Genomic DNA, 17,113 nt, shown 5'->3' on the forward strand with positions numbered 1-17,113 from the left:
GAATGTCGACCGCTCAGGCGGTTCTTAGTCCACCGCTTCAGCTCTCAAGGGAGCGTGGATTGTTCTATACCCTCAAGTAGTGTTATGTGGTTGATTGTGTCAAAACTTTTGACAAGTCCAACGCTACGAGGATCGTCCTCTTTGCGGAAGCCATGCTGAAGGTCTGCTAGACTCAGGTGGTGAGTAAATGTCGGGAGTAGCTAGGTCTCAAGTGTCTTCACTACTGGTGGGAGGGGAGTTATCGGACGATAATACTCTCCTTTGTGGGCAGGTTTCCCAGGTTTCAGTAGTGGGTCCACTCTTCCGACTTTCCACACTTCGGGTATTTGAAGAGTGATCATCGACAAGTTGAGAACCTTGGTGAGATAGCTTACTCCCGTCGAGCCGAGGTTTTTTAGCATAAGCATTCTTATTTCGTCAGGGCCAATGGGTTTGGACGATTTGGCTTTGTTGATGGCACTCTGCAACTCCCCATCGGTGAAAGTTAGTGGTATGCGTTCTTTTGGCATTTTGCGCAGCCGTCGATTAACACATCGTTTGGTCTTGTCAGCCGAAGGGTGCAGTATAAATTGTGGGCTAAAATACCCTCCGCACTTCTTCGGGTCCGAGGAGGCATGGCCATCGAATTGAATTTCAACTCGGTCATGTCTCCTCGGATTAGACAAGGCCTTGACAGTAGTCCAAAGCTTACGCACACCGGTGGAAAGGTTGCCGGACTTCAGATGCTCTATCCATTTTTTCCGCTTATGTTGATTTATCATTTGCCGAATCTCCAAATTGAGATCCCTTATCCAGGGATTACAGGGATCAGCAACCAGCTCCATCCCCCAATGATCGTTTGATATGATCGTATATATAGACGATATTGCACAGTGTTGTGCAGTCTGAAGGTTAGACCTCCACCAAATTCTCGCTCGCGATCTTTACGTAAAACGTTGAAACCTGCGCAACTCAGAAGATTTGAGCGGCTGTTTAACTTGGTTTCTTGGACCGCTGCTATCCATATGCCTTCCCGGCTCATAAATGCAACTATCTTCTCGATCATAATCTGGAGTCCGCTGCAGTTAAATAGTAAAAGTGCGTTTGATTCAGGTGTCCGGTGGTTATCCTGGGGGTAAGGGAGGTACATGTAGATGGTGGTTGTTGCAGCTGTAATATCCTCATGAGCGGTTATTGCACTGTCATGTTGTGTTGCGGGGGAGACTCCTACAGCACGGGGCAACGTACGACGCACTTTACTCACGTGCGGTGCGCAGCCTGGAACACAGAAAGGGACATCAGAACTGACACACAGAACAGACTGTGCGAGGAACCAGGAAATGCTGGGTGGTTCTCGGACGAAGATTGGAGCGGGATGAAGGTTGGGAGGGATCGGGCAGGCAAGGAGTCATGCTGCCTGTGTGAGCTCCTTAAGGCCGTGGAGGTCCTTTTATAGCCACTCAACTGGAGAGGCGGCGCAGTGCCCGAACATGGTGCATGTTGCAGGGCCACATAACTCGTGGTCCACTCCCTATGAGCCTATGAGAACAGGTCTTAAGATGGCTCCATTCATGCCATGTGTTGCACCTAACCAAGCAACAGAAGAATTCCTCGGGGCCCAAGTTGGGCTCGATGCCGGCACGGATCAGGAGGATACGGAGCAACCCTGCTGCTTGGCGTTGCTCTAAGGACGACAAACTTAAACTAAAACTCACTTCGACCGCACTTCAAAAAAATAATCCTTTACGGTCCAACTTATTGTCCATATTCAATTATGGTTTCTGTATTTGGGTAATAATATTTCTTTTTTTTTTTTTTTTTCGTTTGCGAAATATATTATTATGGTAGCACTGGGTATTAGTCAGTGTGCAACCGTTTTGTTATTGTGTGAATAAATAAAATTGAACAATAAGTTAAATATTGAATGAAAGATATTTTTTCACTATACAATGTGAAATCAATGTGTACCAACGAATAAATGAAGTGTTAGTGGTGTAAAAGTAAAATTCATTCTTCAAAGAAAAAATACGTACTTTAAATAGTTGAATCTACAAATTGTGTTTTCAAGAGGATTTCAATCGCACCGAATTGAATAGTATATGGGAGGATTGAGGATATTCTGCAGATCAAAAATATATTAGTTATAGCAATAAGTTAAACTCGAATAACGAGTAGTAAGCGTAAAGTTATTAGAAATATAACTGGGTAAATGTATGGGGAAACTTTGGTATACCATCCCACGATTTCAGAGTTAAGAGGGGTATGGTTGGATAGAGGAGACTCTCCAGATCACGAATATATACCATTATTGCCGCCAGAATTATAGTTTTCGAGATATTTGCATTTTAAGTTGAAAATTTCACAAATTTTATTTTAAAATTTCTCTATTTATGGTTAACTTTTTTTTTATATTATGCACTTATTATACACTAACACTTCACTACAATGTTTCTATATATTTTTTTATATTAATTATTTAAATATTTGCTTTAAATAAGCATATTATTTTTACAAAATTTTCGTTAAATGCACAATAACAAAATATATCAAAAAACCTTCACTGTTATTATAATTATCCTTAATAAAAATTGAAGTTTAAAGAGAGAGAGATACACCCTTTAACATTACTTTTTTTTGTTTAGATTTCCTATTTGCACTGGCGGCCTTCGGCCGCGCTTCAAAAAAATAACCCTGGTCGGTCCAACACCGGGGTGTTCATAATTCAATCGCGTCAAACTTCTTTCTACACCAAAAAAAAGTATTGTTAAAGAAAGTATATAACTCTTTTTAAACTTCATTTTCTATAACAGAATATAACAGATATTGTTACAACTAAACAAGGTACCGTTTCTTTTTTTGTCTGTTTTGTCATTATTTTCATATTCAAATTGAATTGGTAAATATTGTGCATATAATTTTTATTATTTTTTAGTTTTTTATTTATTTTGATTGCTTTCATTCATTTGGATATGGCAACACTTATTATCTGTCAACATGAACCCATTTGTTATTGTGCATATAACGAAAATTGTGTTAAAATAAAATGCTTATTTAAAGCAAATATTTAAATAACTAATATAAAATTAATGTGTAGAAATATTGTAGTGTATAACAAGTGCATAATATAAAAGAAAAGTTAACCATAAATCGAGAAATTTTAAAATAAAATTTGTGAAACTTTCAACTTAAAATGCAAATATCTCGAAAACTATAAGTTTTCGGCGGCAATAATGGTATATATTCGTGATCTGGAGAGTCTCCTCTATTCAATACCATACCTCTCTTAACCCTGAAATCGTGGGATGGTATACTAAAGCCAACCCAAATGTATAGTTTAGGTCCCCCAACTAAGGAGGCCTTAAAAATAATTTTTTTTTTTAAATCGGGTTATTTTGACTCGAATATTACAAATCCGTGAGCGAAATGTGATTTTTTTCAACATTTCTATTTTTTTTTCAAAAAAAACCAAAAAAAATGTTTTTTAAGTTTTTTAATACATATGCATTAAAAATAAAAAATTGTGATACATTAAAATTAATTCTTTTTTTTTCCGCTGCTGAATGGAATTCGGTGCGAAAGGACTATGAACACCCCGGTGTTAGACCAACCAGGTTTTTTTTGAAGCGCGACCGAAGGCCACTACGGCGGAAAGGAGTTCGACGATCTCCAATATTCGTCCATACCATCAGATCACGGCGCAAAAGAAATTGTGACTGTTAACTTTCTTCAGTATTTTTTTTACAAGAAAATGTTTAACTCGCGGAATTGATAATTAAAGCTAAGTCATCAGAATTCTGCAGAGTTTTGCCGCTACAACATTTAAGTGAGTTGAAAAATATGTTCAAAGTGTGTTGAATATATTTGTAAATACATGCATAAATTATTAAAAAAATTCACTTTCCGCTCACGGATTTGTAATATTCGCGTCAAAATAAGACGATTAAAAAAAAAAAATTTCATTTTTGAGGCCTCCTTGGTTGGGGGACCTAAACTATACATTTGCCTATAAATGTATAGCCATTATTGTTACCTTAATCTTTTGTAAATGTGGCAACATCATCCACTACCGACAGGCTAGAACTATGTTGTACTATGTTACCGACCGTCAAAACGCACAACACTACCGACCGGCAACCCTTTACTACATTTTTATATTTTCCACCATAAGCAACCCCATTCTTCCTTTTCTGACGGACATCGAGCTGATCAGACTTGCTAGCAGCAGCAGCCATTAGCATCAAACATTAATTTAAAGAGTATACAAGTATAGCTTATTGTAACTTTGAAATAATTTAATAAAACTTCTTTTTATAAGCGCAACCATTCAATATAATATAATATATAAAACATTATTAGTTTTTCGCGTAGAATTCCTATTTGAGTTGGCGATGTTGTTGATGGGTGGTGAGCTAAAGTTTAGTTGTAGTCGTGGTCATCTAACTGGAGGCCCAGTTGTATCGGGGGGACTTATTTCATGCAGGACATATATTGGGTATGTCGGGGTCTACTCTGGATAAGTAGGAGTTTAAGCTGCTACAGTATCCAGAACGAAGTTGCGCAATTATCACTCTAGATTGACAAAGCAACTCGAGCTCTACGTCTTTAATGGGTAGTGGTTTGACTCCTAGTAAGCCATTCACTGAGAGGGAGTCGATGAAGGTGTTGATAGCCCCACTGGCGGTCCGTGCTTGTCTATAGTTCGTTGCGTCCGAAGTCTGGTTGGCGTACTGTCTTATGTCAACGACGTAATCAAGGAAGGACATCTTGATGTTCCTAGGAGGCGGTTCCGCTTCAAGCAGACGACTGCAGGGGTGGTTTCTACGAAAACAATGTCTATCTATCACTATGCAGGTGTTCGATTGTGGACATCAAGAGGCATCCCGTGATAGTCCGGAGTGCAGTGTTTTGACATCCAGGCGACCATATTGAAGCAGCATAGTTTAACACTGGCCGGCCGATTGCCTTGTAAGGTGCCAGTAACGTTTCGTTGGCTTTTCCCCAAGAGCTGCCGGCAAGCGATTTGACGATTTTTTTGCGGATCTGTACTTTGGCAGTTATCCCGGTAGTGTGAGGAGTGAAGGAGCACAGGCTGAGAAGAAGCAAGAAAGTTCGGAGTGAGAGCCGTTTACTTTTGAGCACATGCCATCGATTACATTGCCCGACGTCAATATCGTGCAGTTTTCAGCGTACCAGGACATGGAAACTCCCTCTGGTGGCTGGAGGAGTTTCGAAATACAGAAATTAAACAGTAGCGGGTAGAGGACACCGCCCCGCGGAATCCCTGTTTAATTCTTCTAAGTTTGGAGTTTTCACCTCGAAACAGTACGGATGAATGTCGACCGCTCAGGTGGTTCTTAGTCCACCGCTTCAGCTCTGAAGGGAGCGTGGATTGTTCTATACCCTCAAGTAGCGTTATGTGGTTGATTGTGTCAAAACTTTTGACAAGTCCAACGCTACGAGGATCGTCCTCTTTGCGGAAGCCATGCTGAAGGTCTGCTAGACTCAGGTGGTGAGTAAATGTCGGGAGTAGCTAGGTCTCAAGTGTCTTCACTACTGGTGGGAGGGGAGTTATCGAACGATAATACTCTCCTTTGTGGGCAGGTTTCCCAGGTTTCAGTAGTGGGTCCACTCTTCCGACTTTCCACACTTCGGGTATTTGAAGAGTGATCATCGACAAGTTGAGAATCTTGGTGAGATAGCTTACTCCCGTCGAGCCGAGGTTTTTTAGCATAAGCATTCTTATTTCGTCAGGGCCAATGGGTTTGGACGATTTGGCTTTGTTGATGGCACTCTGCACCTCCCCATCGGTGAAAGTTAGTGGTGTGCGTTCTTTTGGCATTTTGCGCAGCCGTCAATTAACACATCGTTTGGTCTTGTCAGCCTAAGGGTGCAGTATAAATTGTGGGCTAAAATACCCTCCGCACTTCTTCGGGTCCGAGGAGGCATGGCCATCGAATTGAATTTCAACTCGGTCATGTCTCCTCGGATTAGACAAGGCCTTGACAGTAGTCCAAAGCTTACGCACACCGGTGGAAAGGTTGCCGGACTTCAGATGCTCTATCCATTTTTTCCGCTTATGTTGATTTATCATTTGCCGAATCTCCAAATTGAGATCCCTTATCCAGGGATTACAGGGATCAGCAACCAGCTCCATCCCCCAATGATCGTTTGATATGATCGTATATATAGACGATATTGCACAGTGTTGTGCAGTCTGAAGGTTAGACCTCCACCAAATTCTCGCTCGCGATCTTTACGTAAAACGTTGAAACCTGCGCAACTCAGAAGATTTGAGCGGCTGTTTAACTTGGTTTCTTGGACCGCTGCTATCCATATGCCTTCCCGGCTCATAAATGCAACTATCTTCTCGATCATAATCTGGAGTCCGCTGCAGTTAAATAGTAAAAGTGCGTTTGATTCAGGTGTCCGGTGGTTATCCTGGGGGTAAGGGAGGTACATGTAGATGGTGGTTGTTGCAGCTGTAATATCCTCATGAGCGGTTGTTGCACTGTCATGTTGTGTTGCGGGGGAGACTCCTACAGCACGGGGCAACGTACGACGCACTTTACTCACGTGTGGTGCGCAGCCTGGAACACAGAAAGGGACATCAGAACTGACACACAGAACAGACTGTGCGAGGAACCAGGAAATGCTGGGTGGTTCTCGGACGAAGATTGGAGCGGGATGAAGGTTGGGAGGGATCGGGCAGGCAAGGAGTCATGCTGCCTGTGTGAGCTCCTTAAGGCCGTGGAGGTCCTTTTATAGCCACTCAACTGGAGAGGCGGCGCAGTGCCCGAACATGGTGCATGTTGCAGGGCCACATAACTCGTGGTCCACTCCCTATGAGCCTATGAGAACAGGTCTTAAGATGGCTCCATTCATGCCATGTGTTGCACCTAACCAAGCAACAGAAGAATTCCTCGGGGCCCAAGTTGGGCTCGATGCCGGCACGGATCAGGAGGATACGGAGCAACCCTGCTGCTTGGCGTTGCTCTAAGGACGACAAACTTAAACTAAAACTCACTTCGACCGCACTTCAAAAAAATAATCCTTTACGGTCCAACTTATTGTCCATATTCAATTATGGTTTCTGTATTTGGGTAATAATATTTCTTTTTGTTTTTTATTTTCGTTTGCGAAATATATTATTATGGTAGCACTGGGTATTAGTCAGTGTGCAACCGTTTTGTGATTGTGTGAATAAATAGAATTGAACAATAAGATAAATATTGAATGAAAGATATTTTTTCACTAAACAATGTGAAATCAATGTGTACCAACGAATAAATGAATGTTAGTGGTGTAAAAGTAAAATTCATTCTTCAAAGAAAAAATACGTACTTTAAATAGTTGAATCTACAAATTGTGTTTTCAAGAGGATTTCAATCGCACCGAATTGAATAGTATATGGGAGGATTGAGGATATTCTGCAGATCAAAAATATATTAGTTATAGCAATAAGTTAAACTCGAATAACGAGTAGTAAGCGTAAAGTTATTAGAAATATAACTGGGTAAATGTATGGGGAAACTTTGGTATACCATCCCACGATTTCAGAGTTAAGAGGGGTATGGTTGGATAGAGGAGACTCTCCGGATCACGAATATATACCATTATTGCCGCCAGAATTATAGTTTTCGAGATATTTGCATTTTAAGTTGAAAATTTCACAAATTTTATTTTAAAATTTCTCTATTTATGGTTAACTTTTTTTTTATATTATGCACTTATTATACACTAACACTTCACTACAATGTTTCTATATATTTTTTTATATTAATTATTTAATAATTTTACAAAATTTTCGTTAAATGCACAATAACAAAATATATCAAATTTTAAAAATCTTCACTGTTATTATAATTATCCTTAATAAAAATTGAAGTTTAAAGAGAGAGAGATACACCCTTTAACATTACTTTTTTTTGTTTAGATTTCCTATTTGCACTGGCGGCCTTCGGCCGCGCTTCAAAAAAATAACCCTGGTCGGTCCAACACCGGGGTGTTCATAATTCAATCGCGTCAAACTTCTTTCTACACCAAAAAAAAGTATTGTTAAAGAAAGTATATCACTCTTTTTAAACTTCATTTTCTATAACAGAATATAACGGATATTGTTACAACTAAACAAGGTACCGTTTCTTTTTTTGTCTGTTTTGTCATTATTTTCATATTCAAATTGAATTGGTAAATATTGTGCATATAATTTTTATTATTTTTTAGTTTTTTATTTATTTTGATTGCTTTCATTCATTTGGATATGGCAACACTTATTATCTGTCAACATGAACCCATTTGTTATTGTGCATATAACGAAAATTGTGTTAAAATAAAATGCTTATTTAAAGCAAATATTTAAATAACAAATATAAAATTAATGTGTAGAAATATTGCACTACGTATAAGAAGTGCATAATTTAAAAGAAAAGTTAACCATAAATCGAGAAATTTTAAAATAAAATTTGTGAAACTTTCAACTTAAAATGCAAATATCTCGAAAACTATAAGTTTTCGGCGGCAATAATGGTATATATTCGTGATCTGGAGAGTCTCCTCTATCCAATACCATACCTCCCTTAATCCTGAAATCGTGGGATGGTATACTAAAGCCAACCCAAATGTATAGTTCAGGTCCCCCAACTAAGGAGGCCTCAAAAATATTTTTTTTTTTAAATCGGGTTATTTTGACTCGAATATTACAAATCCGTGAGCGAAATGTGATTTTTTTCAACATTTCTATTTTTTTTTTTTAAAAAAAACCAAAAAAAATGTTTTTAAATTTTTTAATACATATGCATTAAAAATAAAAAATTGTGATACATTAAAATTAATTCTTTTTTTTTCCGCTGCTGAATGGAATTCGGTGCGAAAGGACTATGTACACCCCGGTGTTAGACCAACCAGGATTTTTTTTGAAGCGCGACCGAAGGCCACTACGGCGGAAAGGAGTTCGACGATCTCCAATATTCGTCCATACCATCAGATCACGGCGCAAAAGAAATTGTGACTGTTCCCTTTCTTCAGTATTTTTTTCACAAGAAAATGTTTAACTCGCGGAATTGATAATTAAAGCTAAGTCATCAGAATTCTGCAGAGTTTTGCCGCTACAACATTTAAGTGAGTTGAAAAATATGTTCAAAGTGTGTTGAATATATTTGTAAATACATGCATAAATTATTAAAAAAATTCACTTTCCGCTCACGGATTTGTAATATTCGCGTCAAAATAAGACGATTAAAAAAAAAATTTAATTTTTGAGGCCTCCTTGGTTGGGGGACCTAAACTATACATTTGCCTATAAATGTATAGCCATTATTGTTACCTTAATCTTTTGTAAATGTGGCAACATTATCCACTACCGACAGGCTAGAACTATGTTGTACTATGTTACCGACCGTCAAAACGCACAACACTACCGACCGGCAACCCTTTACTACATTTTTATATTTTCCACCATAAGCAACCCCATTCTCCCTTTTCTCACGGACATCGAGCTGATCAGACTTGCTAGCAGCAGCAGCCATTAGCATCAAACATTAATTTAAAGAGTATACAAGTATAGCTTATTGTAACTTTGAAATAATTTAATAAAACTTCTTTTTATAAGCGCAACCATTCAATATAATATAATATATAAGACATTATTAGTTTTTCGCGTAGAAGTCCTATTTGAGTTGGCGATGTTGTTGATGGGTGGTGAGCTATAGTTTAGTTGTAGTCGTGGTCATCTAACTGGAGGCCCAGTTGTATCGGGGGGACTTATTTCATGCAGGACATATATTGGGTATGTCGGGGTCTACTCTGGATAAGTAGGAGTTTAAGCTGCTACAGTATCCAGAACGAAGTTGCGCAATTATCACTCTAGATTGACAAAGCCACTCGAGCTCTACGTCTTTAATGGGTAGTGGTTTGACTCCTAGTAAGCCATTCACTGAGAGGGAGTCGATGAAGGTGTTGATAGCCCCACTGGCGGTCCGTGCTTGTCTATAGTTCGTTGCGTCCGAAGTCTGGTCGGCGTACTGTCTTATGTCAACGACGTAATCAAGGAAGGACATCTTGATGTTCCTAGGAGGCGGTTCCGCTTCAAGCAGACGACTGCAGGGGTGGTTTCTACGAAAACAATGTCTATCTATCACTATGAAGGTGTTCGATTGTGGACATCAAGAGGCATCCCGTGATAGTACGGAGTGCAGTGTTTTGACAAGTCTGAAGCTTCTTCGTCTACGTTGAACTACATTCAGGCGACCATATTGAAGCAGCATAGTTTAACACTGGCCGGCCGATTGCCTTGTAAGTTGCCAGTAACGTTTCGTTGGCTTTTCCCCAAGAGCTGCCGGCAAGCGATTTGACGATTTTTTTGCGGATCTGTACTTTGGCAGTTATCCCGGTAGTGTGAGGAGTGAAGGAGCACAGGCTGAGAAGAAGCAAGAAAGTTCGGAGTGATAGCCGTTTACTTTCGAGCACATGCCATCGATTACATTGCCCGACGTCAATATCGTACAGTTTTCAGCGTACCAGGACATGGAAACTCCCTCTGGTGGCTGGAGGAGTTTCGAAATACAGAAATTAAACAGTAGCGGGTAGAGGACACCGCCCCGCGGAATCCCTGTTTAATTCTTCTAAGTTTGGAGTTTTCACCTCGAAACAGTACGGATGAATGTCGACCGCTCAGGTGGTTCTTAGTCCACCGCTTCAGCTCTGAAGGGAGCGTGGATTGTTCTATACCCTCAAGTAGCGTTATGTGGTTGATTGTGTCAAAACTTTTGACAAGTCCAACGCTACGAGGATCGTCCTCTTTGCGGAAGCCATGCTGAAGGTCTGCTAGACTCAGGTGGTGAGTAAATGTCGGGAGTAGCTAGGTCTCAAGTGTCTTCACTACTGGTGGGAGGGGAGTTATCGAACGATAATACTCTCCTTTGTGGGCAGGTTTCCCAGGTTTCAGTAGTGGGTCCACTCTTCCGACTTTCCACACTTCGGGTATTTGAAGAGTGATCATCGACAAGTTGAGAATCTTGGTGAGATAGCTTACTCCCGTCGAGCCGAGGTTTTTTAGCATAAGCATTCTTATTTCGTCAGGGCCAATGGGTTTGGACGATTTGGCTTTGTTGATGGCACTCTGCACCTCCCCATCGGTGAAAGTTAGTGGTGTGCGTTCTTTTGGCATTTTGCGCAGCCGTCGATTAACACATCGTTTGGTCTTGTCAGCCGAAGGGTGCAGTATAAATTGTGGGCTAAAATACCCTCCGCACTTCTTCGGGTCCGAGGAGGCATGGCCATCGAATTGAATTTCAACTCGGTCATGTCTCCTCGGATTAGACAAGGCCTTGACAGTAGTCCAAAGCTTACGCACACCGGTGGAAAGGTTGCCGGACTTCAGATGCTCTATCCATTTTTTCCGCTTATGTTGATTTATCATTTGTTGAATCTCCAAATTGAGATCCCTTATCCAGGGATTACAGGGATCAGCAACCAGCTCCATCCCCCAATGATCGTTTGATATGATCGTATATATAGACGATATTGCACAGTGTTGTGCAGTTTGAAGGTTAGACCTCCACCAAATTCTCGCTCGCGATCTTTACGTAAAACGTTGAAACCTGCGCAACTCAGAAGATTTGAGCGGCTGTTTAACTTGGTTTCTTGGACCGCTGCTATCCATATGCCTTCCCGGCTCATAAATGCAACTATCTTCTCGATCATAATCTGGAGTCCGCTGCAGTTAAATAGTAAAAGTGCGTTTGATTCAGGTGTCCGGTGGTTATCCTGGGGGTAAGGGAGGTACATGTAGATGGTGGTTGTTGCAGCTGTAATATCCTCATGAGCGGTTATTGCACTGTCATGTTGTGTTGCGGGGGAGACTCCTACAGCACGGGGCAACGTACGACGCACTTTACTCACGTGTGGTGCGCAGCCTGGAACACAGAAAGGGACATCAGAACTGACACACAGAACAGACTGTGCGAGGAACCAGGAAATGCTGGGTGGTTCTCGGACGAAGATTGGAGCGGGATGAAGGTTGGGAGGGATCGGGCAGGCAAGGAGTCATGCTGCCTGTGTAAGCTCCTTAAGGCCGTGGAGGTCCTTTTATAGCCACTCAACTGGAGAGGCGGCGCAGTGCCCGAACATGATGCATGTTGCAGGGCCACATAACTCGTGGTCCACTCCCTATGAGCCTTAAGGCTTGAACAGGTCTTAAGATGGCTCCATTCATGCCATGTGTTGCACCTAACTAAGCAACAGAAGAATTCCTCGGGGCCCAAGTTGGGCTCGATGCTGGCACGGATCAGGAGGATACGGAGCAACCCTGCTGCTTGGCGTTGCTCTAAGGACGACAAACTTAAACTAAAACTCACTTCGACCGCACTTCAAAAAAATAATCATTTACGGTCCAACTTATTGTCCATATTCAATTATGGTTTCTGTATTTGGGTAATAATATTTCTTTTTGTTTTTTTTTTTCGTTTGCGAAATATATTATTATGGTAGCACTGGGTATTAGTCAGTGTGCAACCGTTTTGTGATTGTGTGAATAAATAGAATTGAACAATAAGTTAAATATTGAATGAAAGATATTTTTTCACTATACAATGTGAAATCAATGTGTACCAACGAATAAATGAAGTGTTAGTGGTGTAAAAGTAAAATTCATTCTTCAAAGAAAAAATACGTACTTTAAATAGTTGAATCTACAAATTGTGTTTTCAAGAGGATTTCAATCGCACCGAATTGAATAGTATATGGGAGGATTGAGGATATTCTGCAGATCAAAAATATATTAGTTATAGCAATAAGTTAACTCGAATAACGAGTAGTAAGCGTAAAGTTATTAGAAATATAACTGGGTAAATGTATGGGGAAACTTTGGTATACCATCCCACGATTTCAGAGTTAAGAGGGGTATGGTTGGATAGAGGAGACTCTCCAGATCACGAATATATACCATTATTGCCGCCAGAATTATAGTTTTCGAGATATTTGCATTTTAAGTTGAAAATTTCACAAATTTTATTTTAAAATTTCTCTATTTATGGTTAACTTTTTTTTTATATTATGCACTTATTATACACTAACACTTCACTACAATGTTTCTATATATTTTTTTTATATTAATTATTTAAATATTTGCTTTAAATAAGCATATTATTTTTACAAAATTTTCGTTAAATGCACAATAACAAAATATATCAAATTTTAAAAATCTTCACAGTTATTATAATTATCCTTAATAAAAATTGAAGTTTAAAGAGAGAGAGATACACCCTTTAACATTACTTTTTTTTGTTTAGATTTCCTATTTGCACTGGCGGCCTTCGGCCGCGCTTCAAAAAAATAACCCTGGTCGGTCCAACACCGGGGTGTTCATAATTCAATCGCGTCAAACTTCTTTCTACACCAAAAAAAAGTATTGTTAAAGAAAGTATATCACTCTTTTTAAACTTCATTTTCTATAACAGAATATAACGGATATTGTTACAACTAAACAAGGTACCGTTTCTTTTTTTGTCTGTTTTGTCATTATTTTCATATTCAAATTGAATTGGTAAATATTGTGCATATAATTTTTATTTTTTTTTAGTTTTTTATTTATTTTGATTGCTTTCATTCATTTGGATATGGCAACACTTATTATCTGTCAACATGAACCCATTTGTTATTGTGCATATAACGAAAATTGTGTTAAAATAAAATGCTTATTTAAAGCAAATATTTAAATAACTAATATAAAATTAATGTGTAGAAATATTGTAGTGTATAACAAGTGCATAATATAAAAGAAAAGTTAACCATAAATCGAGAAATTTTAAAATAAAATTTGTGAAACTTTCAACTTAAAATGCAAATATCTCGAAAACTATAAGTTTTCGGCGGCAATAATGGTATATATTCGTGATCTGGAGAGTCTCCTCTATCCAATACCATACCTCTCTTAACCCTGAAATCGTGGGATGGTATACTAAAGCCAACCCAAATGTATAGTTCAGGTCCCCCAACTAAGGAGGCCTCAAAAATAATTTTTTTTTTAAATCGGGTTATTTTGACTCGAATATTACAAATCCGTGAGCGAAATGTGATTTTTTTCAACATTTCTATTTTTTTTTCAAAAAAAACCAAAAAAAATGTTTTTTAAGTTTTTTAATACATATGCATTAAAAATAAAAAATTGTGATACATTAAAATTAATTCTTTTTTTTCCGCTGCTGAATGGAATTCGGTGCGAAAGGACTATGAACACCCCGGTGTTAGACCAACCAGGATTTTTTTTGAAGCGCGACCGAAGGCCACTACGGCGGAAAGGAGTTCGACGATCTCCAATATTCGTCCATACCATCAGATCACGGCGCAAAAGAAATTGTGACTGTTCCCTTTCTTCAGTATTTTTTTCACAAGAAAATGTTTAACTCGCGGAATTGATAATTAAAGCTAAGTCATCAGAATTCTGCAGAGTTTTGCCGCTACAACATTTAAGTGAGTTGAAAAATATGTTCAAAGTGTGTTAAATATATTTGTAAATACATGCATAAATTATTAAAAAAATTCACTTTCCGCTCACGGATTTGTAATATTCGCGTCAAAATAAGACGATTAAAAAAAAAAATTTCATTTTTGAGGCCTCCTTAGTTGGGGGACCTAAACTATACATTTGCCTATAAATGTATAGCCATTATTGTTACCTTAATCTTTTGTAAATGTGGCAACATCATCCACTACCGACAGGCTAGAACTATGTTGTACTATGTTACCGACCGTCAAAACGCACAACACTACCGACCGGCAACCCTTTACTACATTTTTATATTTTTCACCATAAGCAACCCCATTCTCCTTCATCCTGCAATTCTTCTCTTTTATCACGGACACCGAGCTGATCAGACGTGCTAGCAGCAGCAGCCATTAGCATCAAACATTAATTTAAAGAGTATGCAAGTATAGCTTATTGTAACTTTGAAATAATTTAATAAAACTTCTTTTTATAAGCGCAACCATTCAATATAATATAATATATAAGACATTATTAGTTTTTCGCGTAGAAGTCCTATTTGAGTTGGCGATGTTGTTGATGGGTGGTGAGCTAAAGTTTAGTTGTAGTCGTGGTCATCTAACTGGAGGCCCAGTTGTATCGGGGGGACTTATTTCATGCAGGACATATATTGGGTATGTCGGGGTCTACTCTGGATAAGTAGGAGTTTAAGCTGCTACAGTATCCAGAACGAAGTTGCGCAATTATCACTCTAGATTGACAAAGCAACTCGAGCTCTACGTCTTTAATGGGTAGTGGTTTGACTCCTAGTAAGCCATTCACTGAGAGGGAGTCGATGAAGGTGTTGATAGCCCCACTGGCGGTCCGTGCTTGTCTATAGTTCGTTGCGTCCGAAGTCTGGTCGGCGTACTGTCTTATGTCAACGACGTAATCAAGGAAGGACATCTTGATGTTCCTAGGAGGCGGTTCCGCTTCAAGCAGACGACTGCAGGGGTGGTTTCTACGAAAACAATGTCTATCTATCACTATGAAGGTGTTCGATTGTGGACATCAAGAGGCATCCCGTGATAGTACGGAGTGCAGTGTTTTGACAAGTCTGAAGCTTCTTCGTCTACGTTGAACTACATCCAGGCGACCATATTGAAGCAGCATAGTTTAACACTGGCCGGCCGATTGCCTTGTAAGTTGCCAGTAACGTTTCGTTGGCTTTTCCCCAAGAGCTGCCGGCAAGCGATTTGACGATTTTTTTTCGGATCTGTACTTTGGCAGTTATCGCGGTAGTGTGAGGAGTGAAGGAGCACAGGCTGAGAAGAAGCAAGAAAGTTCGGAGTGATAGCCGTTTACTTTCGAGCACATGCCATCGATTACATTGCCCGACGTCAATATCGTGCAGTTTTCAGCGTACCAGGACATGGAAACTCCCTCTGGTGGCTGGAGGAGTTTCGAAATACAGAAATTAAACAGTAGCGGGTAGAGGACACCGCCCCGCGGAATCCCTGTTTAATTCTTCTAAGTTTGGAGTTTTCACCTCGAAACAGTACGGATGAATGTCGACCGCTCAGGTGGTTCTTAGTCCACCGCTTCCGCTCTGAAGGGAGCGTGGATTGTTCTATACCCTCAAGTAGTGTTATGTGGTTGATTGTGTCAAAACTTTTGACAAGTCCAACGCTACGAGGATCGTCCTCTTTGCGGAAGCCATGCTGAAGGTCTGCTAGACTCAGGTGGTGAGTAAATGTCGGGAGTAGCTAGGTCTCAAGTGTCTTCACTACTGGTGGGAGGGGAGTTATCGGACGATAATACTCTCCTTTGTGGGCAGGTTTCCCAGGTTTCAGTAGTGGGTCCACTCTTCCGACTTTCCACACTTCGGGTATTTGAAGAGTGATCATCGACAAGTTGAGAACCTTGGTGAGATAGCTTACTCCCGTCGAGCCGAGGTCTTTTAGCATAAGCATTCTTATTTCGTCAGGGCCAATGGGTTTGGACGATTTGGCTTTGTTGATGGCACTCTGCACCTCCCCATCGGTGAAAGTTAGTGGTATGCGTTCTTTTGGCATTTTGCGCAGCCGTCGATTAACACATCGTTTGGTCTTGTCAGCCGAAGGGTGCAGTATAAATTGTGGGCTAAAATACCCTCCGCACTTCTTCGGGTCCGAGGAGGCATGGCCATCGAATTGAATTTCAACTCGGTCATGTCTCCTCGGATTAGACAAGGCCTTGACAGTAGTCCAAAGCTTACGCACACCGGTGGAAAGGTTGCCGGACTTCAGATGCTTTATCCATTTTTTCCGCTTATGTTGATTTATCATTTGCCGAATCTCCAAATTGAGATCCCTTATCCAGGGATTACAGGGATCAGCAACCAGCTCCATCCCCCAATGATCGTTTGATATGATCGTGTATATAGACGATATTGCACAGTGTTGTGCAGTCTGAAGGTTAGACCTCCACCAAATTCTCGCTCGCGATCTTTACGTAAAACGTTGAAACCTGCGCAACTCAGCGGATTTGAGCGGCTGTTTAACTTGGTTTCTTGGACCGCTGCTATCCATACGCCTTCCCGGCTCATAAATGCAACTATCTTCTCGATCATAATCTGGAGTCCGCTGCAGTTAAATAGTAAAAGTGCGTTTGATTCAGGTGTCCGGTGGTTATCCT

At 40.1% G+C, this 17,113-nt stretch overlaps 2 protein-coding genes across 2 annotated transcripts; both read right to left on the reverse strand.

Annotated features, from left to right (window-relative positions):
• Window positions 1–200: 200 nt before the first annotated feature.
• LOC138857357 (uncharacterized) lies at window positions 201–824 on the reverse strand. Its single transcript, XM_070109760.1, has one exon. It carries the CDS (start codon window positions 822–824, stop codon window positions 201–203), a length of 624 nt encoding a protein of 207 aa, XP_069965861.1.
• A 15,379-nt stretch (window positions 825–16,203) lies between these two features.
• Window positions 16,204–16,827, reverse strand: LOC138857358 (uncharacterized). Its single transcript, XM_070109761.1, has one exon. The coding sequence runs from the start codon at window positions 16,825–16,827 to the stop codon at window positions 16,204–16,206; it is 624 nt and encodes a 207-aa protein (XP_069965862.1).
• Between the last annotated feature and the right edge of the window lie 286 nt (window positions 16,828–17,113).

Source organism: Bactrocera oleae, chromosome 5 (genome assembly GCF_042242935.1).
Source record: "Bactrocera oleae isolate idBacOlea1 chromosome 5, idBacOlea1, whole genome shotgun sequence".
NCBI classification, from domain to species: Eukaryota; Metazoa; Arthropoda; class Insecta; order Diptera; family Tephritidae; genus Bactrocera; species Bactrocera oleae.

Coding starts and splice junctions, on each gene's coding strand:
- LOC138857357 (XM_070109760.1), bottom strand. CDS start 824: ATGGAGCTGGTTGCTGATCCCTGTAATCCCTGGATAAGGGATCTCAAT.
- LOC138857358 (XM_070109761.1), bottom strand. CDS start 16,827: ATGGAGCTGGTTGCTGATCCCTGTAATCCCTGGATAAGGGATCTCAAT.